The sequence below is a fragment of the Mustela nivalis genome (assembly GCF_964662115.1).
Source record: "Mustela nivalis genome assembly, chromosome: X".
Taxonomy (NCBI): domain Eukaryota; kingdom Metazoa; phylum Chordata; class Mammalia; order Carnivora; family Mustelidae; genus Mustela; species Mustela nivalis.
The window spans coordinates 97,687,878-97,709,754 of record NC_139040.1 but is presented as its reverse complement, the minus strand read 5'-3'; the positions used below and the strand labels follow the sequence as shown (position 1 = coordinate 97,709,754).

The window sequence follows — 21,877 nt, the reverse complement described above, 5'->3', positions numbered from 1 at the left end:
TTTAACAACCGTATATACCCACATAACCACCACCTCAAAGAAGAACTGGAACATTTCCATCACCCAGAAAGTTCTAGGGGGAAGTTCTGTGGTAAGCTGTTGATTTGTGTGGCTGAACATTTACCACTAGCTGTGTGCACGATCTCCATTTCCCGCTCTCTGGCCTTAGTTTCCCATCTCGAGGGCCAGGGCCTAGAGCCACCGGGGAGGCCCCCGTGGGCTGTCTCCTCTCAAGTCGTTCATTGCCCGCTCTGCTGGCAGGACGGCTCCAGCTTCTCTGCAGGGCAACCGGCCATGGGGAGGTGGGGAGTGCTGGATAAAGCCACCCCTGAAACGGGAAGAGGGCAAATGGCAGGAGCTGAAGCTTTTAGTCACACCTAAGGATGCATCTGTGGCCGCCCCTCCCTAAAAGGTGAAGGTGGGCTGTGGTGAGCAGGTGCGTGCATTGGGCGCGGGAGCCCCCACACTGCCCTAAGCGTGGGATTTCGGTGGCAGGCCCATGTCCTGTGTGCTCATTCCTTGAGAAAGTCAGATGCCGCCTTTGGAACGTTCTCCCCAGGAGCACCCCTCACCTTTGGCTGGGTTGCTAACGTGCACTACTACATTTGACCTTTAGGGGGCTTGCTACCCGCAGGCTATTCAAGGTCGCTCTCTTCAGCGACCTTGAACTCGAGGTCACGGTCTAGTACCCAGCATTAGTCTGGTTGCCTGGTTTTTGCAGCCCCCCTCAACTCCCTACTGCAGTCGTTTGCCAGAGGATACCCGCTGTTATTCAGCTTATCTTATTACAGTAAACCAGAGAAAATGCGGAAGTACGTGTTTCTGTTCATTTCTGCCAGCTAAATATTGACCTGTTCGATGTGTTTTCCATGCCACGAAGCACAGAAAATCAGCTTAGTGCTAGTGTTTGGCTCTTGGTCCTCTGTGTGTTGAGCCGAGCCATCTGAAGAAAGGTGACTGGTGATTTCCCTGAATTGAAAGGCCAAGAGCTCAACCTCTTGTGTCTGAATGTGATCTCAACTCTTCTATACAGTTTTTTGGTAGGGGGATGTTTTCTCGAGAAAAGCAAACAATTGGTCCTAGTTAACGTTCCTTTGATACGAGCCACGTGAACACACTCAGCCCAGGCTATTTCTGGAGGTGTGCGTGTTCAGACACACGCAAAGGTGGCTCTCTGATGCTACCAGGGTCCTCTGCTGGGGGAGAGCCCAGGAAAGGGAGGGTGGAGAGTAGGTCACTGAGGCCCTCGAGGGGCCGTGTTCCAGACTCCAGCCAGAGACCAAAGCAAACCACCTCCCCCAACCGGGGCAGGAGGCTTCCTCCTGGGGCTCTCTACGCAGACATCAAACAAGACACTTGCTTTCCATGCTGGGCGCCCACACTGCCCTGATCAATTTAGACTTCTATTTCTGGGAGTTGTCACACTTGGATTTCTCTCTCTCTCTCTCTCTCTCTTTTTTTTTTTATAACCCAACGCTATTTTAAATCCGCTTCCAAGTTCAACCAACTCAACTTGAACTGCTCTCAGGACATAGTCTGTGCCAGCTGTGTTGAAGATGGTGACTGCCAGGGACATGCTCCCCCGAGAGTGGGGACAAGGTTGATCTCTGTCCCCCGCCCCCAAGACCACCCCCCCCATGCACCTGTGGGAAGGTCCTCGAGGCTGAACCCTGGAGAGGAACTCCTTGTCCCTCTAACCCTCCTGTGGTCTGTTCCCCCACCCCCTGCCCCAGCTGTGTGGCCTGCAGTCTGAGGAGACAAGTGCCTTTTCATGTTTTATACATTTTATTCATACATTTCTCCAACTTTGAAATGACAAAAGCCCAAGTCTATGGTTTCCCATTACACAGCATCCTACAAGTATGTATATTCTACAAAGAATACTATGGAGTTTTTCTTCCTCCCCCGTCACACAAGAGATAACTGATGAGGGTTCCGTCCGTCTCCTGTAACTGGCCGTGCACCAGTGCTCTGGTTCCCGCGACAGGGCAGAGGGATCCGGGCGGGAGGGCGTGTGCTAAGGCATGTAAATAGATACACACAGAAAGAAAAGCGGGACATTTACAAAGAATCCGAACCTGTCCGATCCCCTCACCTCCTGGGTGTCGAAGGACCCCTCCTGCACGAAGGCTCTTGTGCGCTAAGGCTTTGCTGTACCCTGCAAATACTTACAATCGGAAATGGTGAAATATACAACAACTGTTAACATCGCTCTCTTTTTATCACTGAGACAATACTTCAAAACCTTTTATAAAAAGGCAATTATACATACAGAAAAAAGAACACGTTGGCAAAACTTTAGGCAAAACAACCCCAGAACTGAGTTTGAAGGGCGACACACCTGCATTGCCATTAAACACGATGCCACAGCCCTGGCATATGAGGGTGGCGTGGCCTCCGCGTGGGTCTGGCCGTTGGCTCCCCCCGCCCCCCTCGCCCCGGGCGTCATTCCAGGACACAGCTGAGACTGGAAGTCCGTTCCCCCAGTTCTTGGTCTGGTCAAAATGAAAACCAGAGGTGGGGCCGCTCATTGTGGAGGAGCCCCCCTTTCTGCTCCCAAGCAGAACTCCTAAGAGACTGCAGGTCCTCTGCGTTCCCAAGCTGGTCAGGCTCAGGCCTCTCCTGTGGGGAGTGCGTGCACCTTCCCTTGGCTGCAGGCCAGAGAGAAGGGACTTGATACCGGGTCTCTAAGCAGACATCGGTCTGGAGTTGTGCTTGGGGCCAGAAATGAGGTCTCCTTCCTACGTGGTGACAAACATCTCTTTCCATTTTCTTTTGCTCCGTCCATTTGCACAGGTTCAAGAGTTGATGGAGGGTCAGGTGAGAGGTGTGGGGGGGCGGGGGATTTTCTCTGCCTCCGAAGGGCTAAGACGTGGCACTGCCTGTCCTAGAGATGGTATGCCCCTCCCGCTCCTCTCCCTGTGGGCCGGTCTGCCCACCTTCTGTGGCCCAAGAGTGGCAGAGAAAGGAGCAGATGTCAGGGATGGGGACCAGTGAACATACCCTTGGTCTCCCTTCCTTCCTCTTCCTGGATGCGGGCCGCAGCCGGGCTTCATTCACGAAGCCGGAAGACCCGAGACTTCTGAGAGCTCCAGGTTTAAGGCAAACCGATAAGTGGGCATGGGCCAGGCTGATGGAGCAGTAAGCCTGCGGGGTATAGTCCCTTAAGCGGAGACATCAAATGGAGAGGAAAACCTTACTTCTAAAGGGGTAAGCAAGAGGAAGAGTTCGTCCGACTGAAATGACTCATGAAGAAAGCTTGTAGCCCTTCTGCAAGCTGCATCAGGAAGCAGAATGCCTTTCAAAGAGGAGGGTTAATTAGAGGTGCAGAACCAGAGAAAGGCGCTCAGGGACCTTCAGTCTGTGACAGGCCGTAATCAGCCTCAGTATCTTAAGCCCTTGTGAAGAGGATGGAATTAGGAAGCTGTGTTCAGTTCTGGAAAAACAGACTCCTCCCCCACCCCTAACACACATACAAGTGCATTTGATGATAGGAAGCAAGGAGGAGGAGGGATGGGGACCCTAAGTGGCTTGTCTTGGGATGCCGATGGCGAGATGCCTTCCCTTTCCCAGGGGGGCTGCGTGGGAGGCATTATAATTAAGAACTCATTAATGAGAAAACCGCCTTGCTAGCATTAGCAGCATGTTCTCTTTGCCCCAAGAGACTGACTTGAAATGAAGAAAAGGATATCACATTGGTGGGAGACAATAGAGTTTGCTTTGGGGCTGCCTGTCCCTAAGGGGCCATGTCCACGCAGGCCATCTCTGCTGTCCTGTTTCCCCCCGATGGCCCAGCAGACTAAACTTTCTCAAGGAGTGAAGTTGAAGCCTTACTGAACCGGTAACTACGAGTGATTTGAAAAGCAACAAAGACTGTCCTCTGCAGTAACAGGATCAGAGGTTTCCACTAGCTCATGGGGGCGTGGCGGTGTGAGATGGCCCTGGCCGCGCGCGGGGAGGAGGAGCCGCAGAGCCCGCGCGCCGAGGATGGGCTCTGAATGCAAATGGCAAGAATTCGGTCACCTATTTCTTCTCTGCACCAGTAAGTTAAACCATCTCAGCCGACAGGAGATACATTTAATTGCATTTTCAGAAGCTACTGTATCATCTTGACGCTGGGAAAACTTCCAGCTGAACTGAACTGAGTGACATGTTCCTTTTTAGTGTTAAAAGTGAATCTGCTGCACATGCAGAGTGACCACCATCTTATTAAACAGAATCAAGACACTTCTTAACAAAAGATTCTGCATATTAAAGGCACCCCCTTTCTGGCTATGGGGCGTGGGGCTGGAATATGGTTCAGCTGACCAGTGATAAGATTTAATACTCATCATTTGCTCTGGTCTTTAAAATGGGGGGGGGGTAACGGGGATGATTTTGCTGATGGCATGGAAGCAGCAAAGCTTTTTGGTAATTTTCTCTGATTGCTTAGTGGAGGACTATAATGTAGCAGCAGCTTTGTACAGAAATTACTGTGAATGTAAGTATTTTCTGGCAGTTCATAAAGACATTATTTTTGAGGGGGGCCTATGTGAGTGGAATGGAGCAGATGACCTCTTTGAGAAGTTCCGCCAGAATGAGCTCTGGATGCAGGGGTTCTGCCGTCCACATGGGGGCGAGAGCCGTGCCTGCCTGTGTGCCTCTGATGGAGAAGAGGGGACAAGCGCTAAGTGCTTCTCAATCCTGGGCTCATAGACATTGGAACTGGCTTCGCTTTGCTCTTCTTCTGCTTGATCCACCTCTGTCAACGGGGCTTAAGAGAGGCATCATTGGCATCTCTGGAGATGCGGCCTTCAAGGGCCTGAGAGGGGTGTGGCCATTTCTAGCAGAGGGAGGGAGTTGGTGTTCCCCACGTGTTAGCTGTAGTTTTCTTTGTGCTTCATTGGAAGAGAGGTAGAGCGGGCACTTTCACAGCGAGAAGAGCCCAGATTGTGGTCAGTACCATCGCGGGAATGACTGCCTGGCCTTGGCGTTGGTTAGATTTAAACCACTCCTAACACAGCTCCAAGCAACTCTTGGGGTTTCCCTTCTCCATCCAGGGTGTCTCTGGGTTGGTGGTTTGGTCTCCCTGCTGTGGGGCCTCAACAGGGGCTGTTCGCTCAACGCCTGGTAAGTTGCAAACTCATCTGGTCACTGACAAAGGACAACATCAGAGAGAGAGAGAGAGAGAGAGAGAGAGAGAATCACTGTTTAAAAAGGGTCGGTGGCTGGGGAGGGGGATGCCTGGAAGGGAGTCTCCAGCTGTCTTCTGTGTGTGGTTCTTCAAGAGGAGCCATGCAGCTCAGAACCCGCCCCGCGCACACTGCCGAGGCACAAAGCGATGATGCCATCTACCCAACAAGAAGCGATCCGGAGGGTGTTTTCTCCAGGATCCCAGGTTACCAGAACCACTTCGCACGCTGCTGCTCTAATAAAGGATCTTCCACTGACCTCTGGCCAAGAGTCAGAAAACCCCTGCCTGCATGTCCTGGGTTGGAAGAATGGGACCTCGTGGAAGGGCGATGAGATGGTTAATGTCTTTAAAGCAACAAGGATAGATGATTCTCCTGTGCCAAGGGAGATAGCAAGAGGAAGGAGCGACCACAGCTGGCCTCCTGCACATGGCGGCCCTCGGGCGCCCTGCGCTCTGGGAGCCAGACGCTGTCCGAGCTGTGCTCTGGTGGACTGTGGTGCTGTCCTGCCAACTGAGCGTCACTCCGGGCCTTCCATGGTTCAGTAAGCATCTAGCGGATTATCCAATCTAAAAGATAGGCTTGTAAACCTGAACAAATCTATAATGAAATGAAGGACCCAAAGGCGTTGAATTATTGAACACATAAAAGGAAGTATATTTAAAAAAAAATTGGTCAAACTGTCCTGTTAGTTATCATTTTAAAGGAATTTACAGGGCTGTTATCTTCTTTTGGAATAATTCAGTTTATAGCAAATGCCTAAACTGGTTTCTTCATTGCACAGTATATTCTCTTAAAATGGGTGCTTTAAAACAATTACATACATATTAAAAATCCTCATTTCTTTGCTTAATTAAAACGTTAATACTCTCAGACAACACAGATCTGAAATGGTGAAACCAGCAACTTCCCCTCCCACCTTACAACAAATTAAATTGAGACAAAATTACAAACACATTTCACTACATGATTATTAATAATAAAAATCAGTTTTCTTTATAAAGTTGCCCGAAATGCAAGGGATGTGCATAGGTTTACAACTTAGTCATAATAGCATTTTATTCTTATTCCCCTGGGTGTGCCCCGTGAACGGAATGTACTTTGCTGTAGATTACAGATTGTTTTGTCCAACACAGACACACCGACAGCATAAACGCTCGCGACTGTCCACATGCATTAAGAGTCAAGACCCAACTTCAAATCTCTAAAAGGTTTACAGGGTGCTTCAAAGAGACAGTATCACATTATCTGGATGTTACATAAAGGACTTAAAAAAAAATACTAGTCTAAAAAAAAAAAAAGAAAAAAGGCCTTTAAAAATTTATGACTGTTTTGTAATCACTAGACTGATTATTTCAAATAAATAAAGGAAAGAAAGATTCCAATCCATAAAATCAGACTCTAAAAAGAATGTAGTGTTCCACCCCCAGTCAAGGTAACAGAATCATTGTTTATTATTAAAATAGATTATAGAAAGCAGCATCTATTTTGTGCAGTTTTTAGGGGTCTTGGAAATAAAAAGCTATGATTTCCAAAAATATAACATTCCAAAGGATTGAATAATACATACATTTAAAGATACATTTTATTAAAGTTTAGGAGAACTGATTAAAAAAGATACTGTCTCTTTAAATTAGTGTGTAATTGTTTTCTCCTCCTATCTATTTGGACATGACAATAATTATAAATGGAGGTCACACTACAACTAGGTAGTCTCTAGGGACCATGACCTGCTGACACAAGGCCGATAACAAAGAGGCTTTTCCACGGATGAGGTGGCTCCCGGGCAGGCGTCAGATATCTGGGGAGAGGCCTAATAGACCCAGGAGACCGGGACCCATTGCGGGGCTGTGCACACGAGCTCCACGGCTTCCTCCAGATGTCTGATTGTCTCATCAATTTCATTGTTGATAATTGTGAGATCGAAGTAGTGCGCGTATGTTCTCTGTAGGATATCGGACTCCTTCTGCAGGCGCTGGAGAGACTCATCCTGAAGGGTGAGGGGATGGAGGGTGGGGTGGGGAAGGGAGGAGCAAAGAGGAGACAGAAGTCAGCTGGATTCTTTCTCTTTCTGCATTTCTGCACTTCCCAGGGGCAGACACAGTCAAGGCCACACCCTGATGTGCCGCATCTGGGCACGAGGCCAAGTCCGCTTCGTGACCAAGGCCACAGCGGCCCGGGGCAGGCAGGGTTACGGAGGACTGGCCTGCAGCCCGCAGGCTCCCCCTGCAACACGAGCTCCATGCCATCCCTGTGCCCCGCCCCCCCCCCCCCCCCCCCCCCCGCCCAGGACCAGAGAGACTTGGTCCTCTTGGGCACACATGACACCCTGCCCCCACCCTCGGACCCCGCTGTTTTGCCCCAAGAAGCCACTGCCTCTGGCCGACAAATTAAGTTGTATTTTCCCCTTTTATGCTTTGAGGTCGAATGTGTTCCAGGAATTCCATTACGTCTAATGCCCCCCCCCCCAACAGCAGCGGATGCCCGAGGCAAGAGCTTTTGGGATGTTACAAATAATGGATAAAATGAGGCCATTTCTCAGCTACCATGGCAACCAGCATCTGAGGAACCCCCTCGCGGTGGTCTACACTGGAGATGGCCAGACATGAGGCGCAGGGCAAAAGGACCCGAACCTCTGAGGAAAACTATGGGAAAAGCTGCTACCGAGTTCTGGGGGGGCTCTGCTGCAGGAAAGGCCTTTCCTCTGCTTCTGCAGCTTGCTGCGGATTTGGAGCACCCTCCTCAGGGTGAGCCCGCCGGAGGTGGCCCTGTGGGGTCCCTCATTTGTCACATGAGTCTCAATTTAGCCTCAGGTTGGCAGATCTTTCAAGACTGGGAGCCCTCACGGGCCACCAGAAAGTTTGCCTCCGAGTGTTCACGGGCTGGATACTGTTATGCCAAACTCGCAAGGGACAACTTCCAATCTGAAGCCAGGGGGCTTGAAGTCAAAGCGTCCCCCTTCTCCCCCCGCACCAGGCAGGTAAGGTGCTGGGCTGAGTCTTACACAGACGAAGATACGATTCATACCTTCTTGTCTGCTTAGCATCTCTCCCCCAACTAGAGTGGCAACTTGTCGTGTGGGCCCTGTCATCGCTGTGCCCAGCACTTGGCATTGTGGCGAGTACACAGTAAGTGCTTACTAAATGACTAGATGTTCCTTAAAAGAACAAGCACTTGGCTAACACTGGCCACGACACGGTTTGCGGAGCGTTAAAGCCATCAAGACGGAAAGCTACACCACGAGGAAACAGAGGCCCGTGGTGACACTGATGCGCTCCCAGAAAACTAAAGGATGTGGTGCCTTCGGGAACTTGGGAGCCATGGTGCCCGCAGCTGACTTAGGACCCTTCCTCTTCACCGAGGCCCATCCATTATTTGTGAGAAACCCTTCCTGAAGATCCCCGGTCTGTGGGTGCGACTCTCCAGAGGGGGATGGAAAATGAGGTCATTTGATCCCACTGGGCAGGGAGGCTGGGGACACTGTCTGCTCTATCAGGACACTCTGAGAGGAGAGTCCTCCAGGTTTTGTCGCCGTCTACTGGGATTTCAAAGCGGGGCAGGTGTGCTTGGATGTTGGCTATTAATGGCTCCGTGTAGATAAGACCTCAGTTAATCACCACCTGCTAAGGTCCTATCAACACACTTTCCACCGGCGCATAAAAAGCTGCTTCACTTTGCGACAAACACTGCAAAAGCCCCATTTTGGGAAACACTCCTTTGCCCGAGGCCAGGAGTGCTTCCTGCTCAGCCGAGAAGATAGCGGTTCTCAGCACGCCACTCTCCGGTCTGGAGGACTCCACGGAAACACGGTCTGGGCTTCAGAAACCACTAGTGGAGTTTACGATTTGCTCTGAGAGCCAGGCTGATGAACACGTTCAAGAAAATGTACAGCTGCCGGCATCTGTTTTTAAATGGAGCTCTCTTTATGCAAGAAAAAGCTTTCCTCTTAAGGACCCCATAAGATGAAGCTCTATTTGTGGGTTTCCTCCTCGGCAACAGCTGGTCTGCGGGCTTGCCTCACGCACGAGCAGGGTTCAACTCAGTGAAAACAAAATGCCTCTAGTCTAACAGCAAAAGGCAGGATTTATGGGAAGTAAGGGTCTACATTCTAAATCTAGGAAAGAAAACGAGGCTGCATTTCGTCACCTCCTAGCTGGTACTTACGGGCAATTTTCTGCACCATTTTGGCAGCTATGGAAAATTAGTAAAAGGGCAGGAAAAGAGGCAAAAACAAACAAACAAAAAGCAAAGATGATAATTCAAGAAAAATACATGGCACCCGAAGGAAAAGCGCTCAGCACCCGGCGGGGCTTTGGGCATGCTGGGGTACTACCGGAGACCCCCACAGCAGAGCTCCCAAAGGAATACACCTTTTGCAAATGAAAGGATCCAAAGGAACGACTGAAAAGATGAGTAACCCGGCCATGTAAAGATGGACTCTTCCAGACACACGAGGCGCAGTTTCCCAGCCTTGACTGTACAGTCACTAGCTGGAGGCGGTTTAGACGGGTCCTCACCAAGCAGAGCCAAGAGCCCTCTGCTGGCGTGTGGGCCCCGCCGAGCACCGGGTGACCCCGTGCGGGAGCCTTCAGAGCTTCCAGACACACCCAATCACCCACAGCATCCGCGTGGCCACGGAGGCCCTCGGGGTCGGCCCAGTGCTGGAAGGTGATGCTGGCTCTGGAGCGACACCCCCCCACCCCCCTCTCTGGGCCACTGAGCTGGCCCCAGAGCGGACAGGGCTCATTTCCAGGTGGGGTCATCTCCGGGGACCTGAGTGGGTCCCACCCCAGAAGCTCCCTCGGGCCAAGGTCCTGGCTTCTTTAGAGCTCTGTCCCCGCGGAGTGCTCTTGGGCCTAGAGCCAGGCCCTCTTGCCCAGCGCCCGCAGGGGGCGAGTGGGCCCAGCTGGCCTCCACCCCTCCGGCGGGCCGCAGGTCCTTGCGCTGGGCTGCCTCCACGCAGTGAGCCTTACCTCATTTAGCCCCGGAGTGATGGTGGGCGCGGCGATGAAAACAACGAAAGGCGCGAACTCGGCGGTTCTCAGGACCTTCAGCGCCTGCGGATGAAACACATGGGACACTCAGAGCCAAGAGCTGAGGGTGCGGCTGTCACATGTGTCTGCACGAAATCGCACAGCTCAGCGAGCCTGGGACTCACACTTTTGGCGAGGCGGGTGCACACTGACCTGCTGTCTCCGGAACTCCCCCTACTCCTTTCCTTCGGAAGGACAGACAACAGCCACTGGCGAGTAACAGGTGACAAATCGGACATTTTTTATGAATCTCCTGAATCGATCCGACTTCCTTTTCTTCAGAAAAGTCCACACCGACTACACTAGTTAATGTTCATTTAAACCTGGCTGTGAATGGTAGCCTACCTCGGGAATCGTGAGGAAATGTGCTTTGGGGTGGCCTTGGCCCAGCAGGTGGGCTCTGCGCCTGATCTCCAGCCCCCTTCAGCACAGCTTAACCTTCTAACTGATAATGGGGCCAGCACATCCTGGCCGAGGTCACTGCAAGGCTGTGTTCCTGCTCCTGATGCCTGCTGAGTTCCCCTGCCGAGAGGCCCCTGGGGGCCAGGAGACCTGATTGGGGGCTGGAGGCTGGAGCCACTACAGGAGCTCTGAGGCCAGTTCAGTTCCCTTCCCAGGCATAATCCCCCAGAATGGCGAGAGCCTCTGGTTTGCAGGGACACACCGCCAAGCTGGTGCGCCACGCCCGCGAACCGCATTCTGATGTGGGATTACAACCCCCGCCCCCAAGCCCAGGACCTGAGCCTCCCCGTGGTTGTGGCCTCCCCTCGACAGAACAAAACCCTAGTATCTGCAGGCACACACTTCACAAGGCACCGATGTGTCCTTGACTCGTCTGCACCAGAGGTGGTGGTGGTGGGGATGACATGTAACGTGTCTATTCTGTTATCTGCATCGTTTGCTCTGCCATATTCCTATTTTTCCCTCTTCTGCCTGGTTTACTGTGGCAGCCGTCAGCCGGGTCTCTCTGCCTCTGTACTAGAGCCCGCCGCTACAATGACAGCTCTTTTGAGGCAAGTCCCACCGTCTCGCTGCTCTGCTCCAAAGCCTTCCACGGCTCCCTCTTGGCCTGGGGCTAAAATGTTCATTCCTCAGTATCAAAAGCCAGCACCCTGTCCCCTGTGCTGGGCCATGCTCACCTCCTCCACCTCTCTCTGCCCCTTCCCCTCCATGGACTGGCCTCGCTGAACTACTTCCAGTTCCAGAAAGGGCCATGCTCTCTCTGGTTTCCCAGCCTTTTTCTTACTTCCCCCTCTGCCTGGACCCTCTGTCCATATTCTCCCTTTTGGCTTGGCTAAGGGAGCCCTTGGCACATGGCACTGGTGTTCTTTTGTCTTAGTCCTTCGTGAGCTCCGAGCCAGGTTTAGCACCTCTCCCGTCCCCCCAGGTACCCGCCACACATGCAAGCGCCTGGCACTGGACGGTGAGCTTGAGGGCAAGGGCTGGGTCCTGTTTGGTCTTCTCCCTTGTGCCCTCCACGGCACCTTGCCTAAATGGTCTTGATGCTGAAATGGAAACGTGAAAGCGGCACGAATGATCGGCAGAAAATGTTCGCCTGGAGGGCACTGTGCTTGGTGGCTGAAGGGAGCCTCTGAATGTACAGGCTCAGGAGAGACTGACGGCATGATAAAGCTTTCGTGCAAGCTTCACATGCACTGGGATTAGGTTTCTGAATCTCAGTGACCCAGGAGCTCCTTCCGGGCTAAGGGAGCCAGGCATGTCCTGTCATGTGTCACATCACAGTGCTTCAACTGTGAACGTCACACTCCCCTCTGAGCAAGCTCGTCAGCCCACCTATGCTCATTTTTGACAGAAATAATTGGCAATTTCTTTGTCAGCCCTTTTGTGATTGAAGTCTTTAGCAAGGAGCAAACAAAGTGCATCTCTAGCTCACCTGAGCTTATGGGGAATCTTTCTTTAGAAACCCTTTTTGTCAATATTATTTTGGGCCTCCCTTCCTAACCCCTGCCCCATCTTCCTGTGCTCATTAGTCAGGAGGCTACAGGGTCCGTGGAGGCAGAAGGTTTTCTCATCTACCCACAGCCAGCCTCCAGGCAGCTAGGCAGGGACCAGTTCCCAGCACACGGTTCCTCCCCTTGCTTCTGTCCTGACTCCCCAAGGGCCACACAGTAAGTCCACACAGCGTCGATGCTGAACGGCACCCCAGGTGACGTTGAGGAGGACACCCCAGGCGTGAAATGGTCTTCTGTCTGCTCAGTGCCTCCAGCCTTCCCTGCCACCCAATTCTTCGACTGTCTTAAGTTCTAACCTATCATGCTGCAACCCCTGAAACCACACTCCCCTTCTCTGCATGGCCCGTGGGCCCTTGGCCTTCATCCATCCAGATGTGAAGGTCTTTCCATGTTTCCTGCCCACAGCGGTGGCTGAAGACTGCTCGTCCCCTGCCTGGTGCCTGGTGTCCAGGAACCCGGTTCTATTCCCTTCCCAGTTAATTCCAAGGGAAGAACTGGTGTACTTCCAGGGAATCCAGGACCCTCCCCTCTCTGTGCTGCCTTCCAGGAACATCAGAGCTAACCCACAGGCCAATCACAGCAGTTACGGGAGACTTTTTGGGGCTTTGATTTTCAATTTCTAGCCTATGTTACTTTCTTTTTTTTTTTCTCTATTATATTTTCAAAAATGAAAAGACACATCACATCGAGACTGAGATTTTCTTGTCTGGTAGCCCTCGGATAGGCAGCAGAGCCACCACACATTTCCTCAGTGGCCTGGCGAAATGGGGCCTGCTTGAGGGGAGCGGGTCTGGGCAGGTGATTCTATCTGAGGGATAGGGGTGTGGGACATGAACCAGTCTTAGAAATGGCAGGACCTAGGAGTCACAGTGGCATCCATGAGCCTCTCTTGTAACTCACCTGGTGTCTACAACATCTTTCCTCCTGGGCTTTAAGTCCCCCTTCTGCTCAGTTTGTCCTCAGAGATTAAAAAAAAAAAAAAAAAAAAGCCGACAAGCTATTTTTCTAAAGTCCTCTCTATGCCTGGTGTGGAGCTTGAACTCACGACCCTGAGATCAAGAGTTGGAGGCTCTGCTGACTGAGCCCGCCAGGCGCCCCAGCCTGTCAGCATTTTTGAGGCAAGGCAAGGCCTTTTTTTTTTTTTTTTTTTTTTTTTTAACATGTTTGCCTTTCTTACATGTTTGAGATGTGGCTTCTCCTTTTTGAGTTGAATAATTCCCACTGCTTCGAGCTTAGGACTTCCCTACAGATCATCCAGTCATTCCTGTGTCTGGCTCAGAACGCCCGAAGCTCTCCACACCCCTCCCAGTTTTTGGCCGGGGTTGGGCATCCAAAGAAACGGGAAAGGCTGAGGACCCGTGTGGGTCTGCATCCCCGCTGGCTCGGGTTCGCCTCCCTAAAGCGAGTGATGTGCTTCACACCAGACCCAGGCCCCGGGATCCCTGCTGCCAAGTCACATAAGATGCTGGCAGTGGCTCAGATGGGCGGGTGTGAGCTATACTGAGAGGGGACAGGTGGCTGTTAGGATAACCGTGGGCCAGTCTCGCCCTGAGGTCACATCAGTGTCGGGTATTCCCACGGAGCTTCCGAGTGTCAACCAATCCCCTGGGAGCTTCCTGTTGCTGCTTAACCACACGGCACATGCGCCTTTGAACCCGTGAGCCTGTTGTGCCCGCGCTGCTGACACTGTCCCACAGTTTATTAGGTTAGCAGGTGGCCCATGGCCTTCCGAGGGCCGTTCTGATTTCAGAACCTAGGCCGAACCTGCGGGCAGGTTGACAGGGGCCGCGAGGGGCTGTGCCTTACCTGTGGCTCCACGTCCAGGATGGCGATCAGCCCCTGCTCATGGATCTTCCGGATGGTCTCCAGTTTTGTCCCGTACATCGCATCCTCGTGGCTGCCATATTCCAGGTACTCGTTATTCGAGATGTCTTGCATCATTTGGTCATGAGATACAAAGTAGTAATTCTTTCCATTTTCTTCATCTTTCTTTGGAGGTCTGGTTGTGTCTGCAAAGAAAGTCCCATATCCCGAAAGGCTTAAAAGACTGAGCTCATCAGCGGATGCTCCCTATGGACCTGCCCAAGCCCCAGCTCTTCTCAACACTGTGGCTTCTTTAGTATATGTCTCATGCCCTGTTCCCAGCCCCAGGAGCTTTGTAGAACTAAATTCGCAACACCATATTTATCTGTGTGACATCAGACCACAGTAGTTGGTTAGTTGTTTAGGTTGGTGAATCTTTTGGTGTTTAGATGAGATTTAGTTCATCCCTTCGTGGGTCACCATGGGAGAAAGACACTCAACGACCCAAGATGAACATACCTTACTGTATGCCTTAATGCAGTTAGGTCTTAAGCAGAAGGAAAAAAGAATGGAAAGAAGAAGAAATGGAAAACCATATACAATTATTTAAATTTAAATAAAATTAAACTGAAAAAGTCAGTTCCTCAGTCTCACTAGCCACATTTCAAGGGTTCGGTGTAGCTACTGGCTGCCATAGTGGACAGAACAACTATTGAAAACTGTTACTATTAGAGAGAGTTCTGTAAGTTCCATTGGATAGCATCGGTCTCCGGCAGCTTCCTAAAGGAGATGGTTAGAATATAGCAAAAGGAGTACTGCAGGGACGCCTGGGTGGCTTTGTTGGTTAAGACCCTGCCTTTAGCTCAGGTCATGATCCCAGGGTCGTGGGATCAAGTCCGGCATCGGGTTCCTTGCTCAGTGGGGAGCCTGCTTCTCTCTCTGCCTGCCACTCTGCCTGGTTGTGCACGTGCTCTTTCTCTCACTCACTCATAAATAAATAAAATCTTTTAAAAAAAAAGGTGTATTGTGTTGAGAATACAATGACCTTGGTCAGATGTGGCTACGGTAGTCAGTAAAGACCTACACCATGAGTTGGCAAGCTACGGCCTGTGTGCCAAATAGGACCTGTTTTTGTCGATAAAGTTTTCCTGGAAAACATCCATGCCTGTTTAATTACATGCTGTCCATGGCTGCTTTCATGCGACACTGGCGGACTGGAGTAGTTGTGACAGAGACCAGATGGCCATTCAAGCCTCCAATATTTACTACCTAGTCCTTTACAGAAAATAGACCTAAGGGGATGTATCCTAAAATATTGGTCAGTGAGTCCTAGTTCTGGGGGATGCTGACGGGACCAGTGTTCTGCAAAGCACAGTTTAGAAAATGTTTTTCTAGCTGAGCCAGGAACACTGGTTTAAATCTTCCTTCCTCCTACTCTTTTTCTTTCCTTCCTTCCTTCCTTCCTCCCTACCTTCCCCCTCCCTTTCTTTCAACTTCCTTCCTTGAGCAAGAATAAATTATTGTTCCTCTTTGCTGTGTGCATGGATCCAGACCCACAGGGACCTCCACCCCCCGCCTCCTGCCTTGACTAGACCGTTAGAACTTACAAGTGCTCACGGACACCCAAATGCACAGGTTTTAAAGAACTCTTTCTCCAGGCACATGAAAAGCTGAAGAAATGGCATCGCATATTGATGCTGTACTATCCTTGGTCATCTCGGGAGGTAAACATATGGTCTGTACACATCTGGGGTCCAATATTTGAGAGAAGGACTTCATAATTGAGGTAGACAACGATATGCGTCAAAACCAAGCTCGCTAACTGGTCATTTAGTAACACAAATGTTCAATTGTTACGTGATCAAGAAGAAACTAAATGTTAGTTAAGCCTGCTCCATTCAAGATCTAGACATAAGGAGATTTAAAGGAACAATTCAGAGTGTCTTATGAAGAAAATCTCAGAGGGACCAAGTGAAATGGTATCTGATGAATTTCCTTTTTGTGTGTAAATCAGACAGGGTTCTGGAAGGAGGGTGTTGTCTTATGAAGCCTCACGGCCCTCTGGGGTGTAGAGAAACCCACGAGTGGTGCTGATGTGGCTTCTGGAAGGCATCGGAAGGCCCTACTGGGTGGAGTCCATCTTCCCATTTTCTTTCCTTGCTCTTACAACTCCTTCTTCTTACCTCCAGCTAAACTCTACCTGTCTGAAAGCTTTTGGGATTCCAACGGTAAACTCTGGAATAACCAGACTAAAACCAGTCTTGGTTTTAGCTACTGTATATCCAGTATCTGCTGGTGTTTCCTGATCCCAGACCTTCAGTACATTCCTGGAATTACTTCAACTTATAGTTGAGGAAACAGAGGGCAAGAAGTTATGAGTAAGACAGAGAAAATAAGGGGAATAAAAATGTTACATATTTTAAATTCTTTATAATAAACAACTGATAGCACACTGGGTTTTCAAAGGGATGAAAGTCAATTAACTTGGGTACATTTGAGGGGAGCATTGTTCTATCAGAGAAAACTATCCTATCATTCAGATCCATTCTTCTGAGGAATAATTCATCTTAGTCATGTTCATGACATTCCGCTGGGGAAATCAGGTTATAAACAGGATGAGGAGCCCAATTTTGTTAAAAAACAACAACAAATCACACATGACCTACCTCTGCATTGAGAGAAGCTTGGAAGAGTCAATGGCAGAATGTTTTATAGGGCCGTTACTGGGGGAATGGGTTGGGATTATTGTTAACTAGGTTTTTTATTTGTTTGGCTTTGGATCTTCCAAACTTCCCATAATGAGCAGTTATTACTTATGTAATGGAAAACAGTATGTCAATTACAATATCAAGTAAGTACCAGGAAAAAGAAACGTAAAAAGAGAGACATTGCTTACGTGGAATAGGGTACGCAAACCGATCTGGGTGCTTTGTGATGAGGGTGTTTTTTATGTGTCTTCTCCCAACACCGTGCGCACCTATGTCATTTTTTAAAAAGAAGGTGAAATTGACAATTGTTAATACTCGCAGAATGTTTTGAAGAGAAGTCTAAGAAAGCCACTTGTATAGTCAAGCTTACCTAATAAGACTAGTGTTTTCCTTTTGAATGCTGGCAGTTTTACTACTTCTTCATATGTAACAAGATCTAATTGATCAAACACTAAAATGCAAAGAGTTAGAAGAAAGGTAAATTTACAGGAGTATTTCATGTCCGTCAATGATAATTATACTGGCAGAACTAAAGTTATAGTAAAACCGTGTCTTCAAAAACTCTGAGTCCAACTTCTATCCGCAGCTTACATATAATTTTAGTCCTATAGCCTTTCAGGAGAAAATTCATTTTTAAGCCCATGAAAATGCACTTTAGAACCAGAGGCATCCAAAGATTATGTTGAGCACATGCATAAAAGTCCAAATTCTAAGAGATACTGCATCTCTTGTCATGCGGTATCCAACAAGTCATACGAAGTCATTCAAAACCACATGCTGTTCATATTTCTGCAATTCTAAGAAACCAGCAATACTAAAAAGAAAAAGTCTGCTGACAGTGACCAACATGAATATAGCATGAATGCAACTAAAGTTAACCAAGAAAGAGGCCACTAGATTATCTCTAGGGATGGATGAGAGATGCATGGACAGCTGGTCTTTGAGTTCATGGTTCTTTCTTTCAGCAGAGTTGCCGAAGGTAGCATGCTAGAGTCTTTCAAAGTCAAGTGCTGAAATTGATTTCACAAGCGTTCGCAATGAGCATCCCGTAAGTTTTACTGTAACCCATCTATCCATTAGATGGAAAGTCTTGGGTATCTTAAGTAGGGGAACATGCTTCCCTGGGTCCCGAACTTTGTCAGCCCGTGTGCAGTAAGTCAGGATGGACAGAATGGAAAGAAGCATGAAGCAGAGTCTGAGCTCGGAAGCCTTTGCAAAAGGAGAGTTCTCTGATCATTACAGACTGAGAAGAAATGCTCCCCAAAATAGTTTTTGGAAACCCGCCTATTAAAAAAACTGTTACAAAAACCTTCCCAAGAGGATGACCATTCCTGGTGAAGTTCAAGGTAGTCCATTTGAAAATTCTCACAAGAAGGCTAAAATCGCGAGTCAACGTTTCCTGTAATAGTTTTCCTTGTGGTAATATCCAAATGTTGCCAGGCACACACTGAAATATCTTTTTAAAAGAAGGCTCAATAAAGCTCTAGATTTCAGAGGGGTTGAAATAAATTCAATACGATTGATTCTATGGTGCCATAAAGGGATCTGGGAGGCTTCAGTCAATCACTAAGAGAAGCTTCTCCCTGAAACAATATGGCCAAATGCTTTTTTGGCTCTCAGCTCAGTCAACATCTGTGATCTTCCCAGTAGCAAAGAACCTTAAATTGCAAAATAGGATACTCTCAAGTGCAACAGATCAGAGACAAACGAACAAAAGTATCATTCCCAGACTATGTATATATATAAAAAGAAATACCATGTGTTAAAATAAGGGTTAGTGCATGTTAATGGGTATCTGTGCCTTTGTTTCCTTTTGATAGCCTGATTCCAGAAAGGTTCACTCAACGTCTTTAATTCTGTAGCAACAGCTAAAAACCCAAAATATTTTCTGTGTTTAGAATATTAAACCCCCCCAAATCAAAACGAACACGAGGTTCTGTGCGTGCTCGAGCTGGCTGATCATGCTATGGTGATTACAGAGTGTAAGAGTTGTAAAAAGAAAAGCAGGAGTGCTTATGGAATTGGTTTTTATACCCATTGCCCTCTGAGTGAGGTTTCCATCGAGAAAAAGGATGCTTATGAAAGAGGTGCGTCAACAAGCTGATATATTCTAATATAGAAAAATAAACCAGCATCTCTCAAAAGAGCAAGATGATGATGGCACAGGCTTTCGGAATGGCATCCTACCCACTTACGACTTGCCATTTTTTTTTTTTTTAAACACACATGAGAATGAGTTAGAGATCAACAATCGACACCATGGACAAATGAACAGGTATGTTACACATTGATATCTTAACCATAAACAAGCAGCATGAAGAGGTTACTCTGGTCTAAATGAAATCAGCACATGGTCATAGGATCGAGAAACAATAAGAGTATTTAAAAATAAGACATACAAGTAATATAAGGAGAACACTTAAAGGCTGAACTTTTAAAAGTTTTATGTTATTTGCGGATTTTTTTTTAAAAGGACTGAATGAAAGGAAACCATCAAAAACAAAGAGGCATAGTCACTCAACAGGTTACTTACATGCACAGAGGCCATTGGGAGTAAGACAGCATGAAAAATGTACAGGGGTCATTGAAATATGGCTTTTAATATATTAGTAAAATAAAAGTATAATATGCACAAAAGAAACTTTACCATGCAATATTCTAAACACGAGGCAAATAAATCACATTAAGAAACAAACTCATTTTAATAAAAATCCAATAATATCCTTAAATAAGAGCCAGTAGGTTTTTATTTACTAGCAACATGCATGGAAATCTGGTCTGGGAATAGTTACGAGACACCTTCCTCAAGGAGTATAGGTGTGGAAGCCTTTTGTTTTTCGGTTTGTACATTCCTGTACTGTTTGCAATGTCAAATCACAGGTGCCTATTACTTTTATTAAAAAAAAAAAAAGCCAACAGGGCAGTGAGATGATGGGCCACTCTTTGTTGTCTTAAGAGTTCTCTGTATTGAAGAGAAAAAAGTAATAGATTTTTAAAAAACTACTCAACTACTAATTTGTGGTATTACGCATCATTTAAGCATGCCTATGAATGGTACTGTAGAAACCGTCTAGGTTCATGTGTACATATGTAAATGGACTATCTCAGGATATTGAAATAGTACTGCTCAGGGCTCTAACAGTTTAAAAAAATGAATTAATGAAGACTGTTTTCCCCCTCAAATTTATGTTAGCAACTTGATCTTGAAACTGATTTTGGTAGTCCTAGGGCTGAGGCATCTCAATGCCTCAAGAGTATAGTTCTAGCAGCCTGATAATGCTTTTTTGCATCAGATTTATGTGGCTAAACGTCTTTTACGTGTTGCAGAAAATGTATTTACTGTAAACACTATACACACCATAATCAAATCTATTCCCAAGGCTTCAGAAATACTTGCTGGCATAGTTTGCTCATATTATCCTCATTTCCTGGTAAGCTACTCAATATTCATGACACTTTCACGTGTTTAGGTAAGTATTTTCTAGTTGAATCTATTCCATAAATAAGCCTTTAGTATCGATTCCTTGTCTCATTTGGAAAAACTATTAAGTACATTTAAATACTGTAAAAACCTCCCATTAGGAAAGGCCTGGCACACTGGGAATTCAGGGCTGGGTGTGGCACTCAACGGCCTGCAGCTCCTGGGCCGTGGGCATGTTTGGGTGCATGGGCTGGGTCCTAGGGAACGAGTGTCCAGCCGAAAGGGACATTAACAACCCAGTGGTGCTACAAGTGAAAGGGGGCCTGGTGTCGCCACATTTCTATTTTCTTCCAAGGCAAGGCAGAAACCCAGATTTTTATGTTAAATATCTGATTTTTAAATGTGATATCTGGTTTTAATTCTTTCAAATGCCAGGTGTGGGGAAAACAAAACTAATTTATTGGTCATATCTAGCTGATAGACTGGCATTTTATAATGTGAGATGTAGGCAACACAGCTTGAACAGAATTCTGCTTTAGCTACACATGGGGACTGTGCCGGTGACAGAAATGGGAATAATTCTAGTATCATCGCTCCTACCAGTTCTAGATATTGACAAAGTTCCCATCTTTCATTTTCACTACAAATGTAAACAGCCTCACAATTTGATGAGAAGATTTGCCTCTCTAAAGCAGGAACCAAGACATACAGCCCTTATTTGGATTCACTGAGGACTATGGGAAGACCCCCCCCCCCCAACCCCATACTGGACAATCAACTTCTGAAAAAGCCAGAAAGATCCTTCAGAAATATAGTTTGATCTGTGGCCCAGGAGCCCATTTGGCTAGTTTTTGGCATTAAAGAATATGATGAACTTTGAAAGTTCTCATAGCACCCGCCATACTGACGGAGTTCAGTAGTATCTGTTTCTCTCTTTCACGTTGGTCCCTTATATAGGCCACGCCGCGCGTTCGGATGGCCTTACATCATGGCTCGAAGCAGAAGAGCTGATAAAATACCTGACTTCTCTTCCCTGACAACTTCATCTCTTGTCAACTAAAGGTGCCCACTAAGTGAATGGTTCTTCTGGACTTTGCCATGAACAAAATGGAAGGGTTCGTCAGTGAAGGGGAAGGAGACTGAAAAGGTGGCAAGAGAAAGGCCTTGCCAGGCAGCATGCTTCAGATAGTCCAAGAAAAAAGCTGGACACCTTCTCCCGAGCAGAAACACCAACAGGAGAGCTCATGAGGCTTGATTTGGGGTGGGGGTGGGGGGTGCTGATTTTCTGACAAAATTCTTGAGTGAACGTGTCAACGGTTTCTTTGTCAGAATGGAGAGATCCTAGTTTTTTAATCAACTGGCTTCTTACTTTCCCTCACAGCTGAATTAAAGAATATTGGCCAGTTAAATACTTATATCTACATGCCCTCCATTAGAAGAGTATCAAGCTAGTGATGGATTAACAACCTTAGTCAGCCATCAATTTGCTTTGCTTTCTAGGTTCAAATGATAATGCCAGCTATAGCTATACAGCATTTAAAATTATAAAAATGATAAGGTTTTATATATATGTATATATATATATATGCATATATACATATAAAATGTCAACACATCTTGTGAGCCTGTTAGAAGCTGATGGAAATGAAGATGAGTTGGCAGGAACCACTGACATTTGGTGTTAAACGACATTCTGCTGACATTACCGTAAACGTCTTCAGAAAGTACTACTTGAGCATTTACAATTAACAGTCACTAAATTATGTTT

At 47.7% G+C, this 21,877-nt stretch overlaps 1 protein-coding gene across 16 annotated transcripts in view; it reads right to left on the bottom strand.

Annotated features, from left to right (window-relative positions):
• Positions 1-5,804: 5,804 nt before the first annotated feature.
• CASK (calcium/calmodulin dependent serine protein kinase) overlaps positions 5,805-21,877 on the bottom strand; it is a 350,110-nt gene continuing 334,037 nt past the window's right edge. For 12 of the 16 annotated variants that reach the window (XM_082717805.1, XM_082717818.1, XM_082717819.1 and 9 more), the window contains 5 exons: positions 17,059-17,139; positions 16,877-16,957; positions 13,984-14,186; positions 10,145-10,228; positions 5,805-7,161 (listed from right to left, as the gene is read on the bottom strand). In XM_082717805.1, the coding sequence (XP_082573931.1) occupies positions 6,985-7,161; positions 10,145-10,228; positions 13,984-14,186; positions 16,877-16,957; positions 17,059-17,139 (626 nt within the window). In that variant the 3' untranslated portion in view covers positions 5,805-6,984. The remainder of the gene's footprint in view (positions 7,162-10,144; positions 10,229-13,983; positions 14,187-16,876; positions 16,958-17,058; positions 17,140-21,877) is intronic. The other 4 variants (XM_082717813.1, XM_082717816.1, XM_082717807.1 and 1 more) reach the window with 1 other exon arrangement.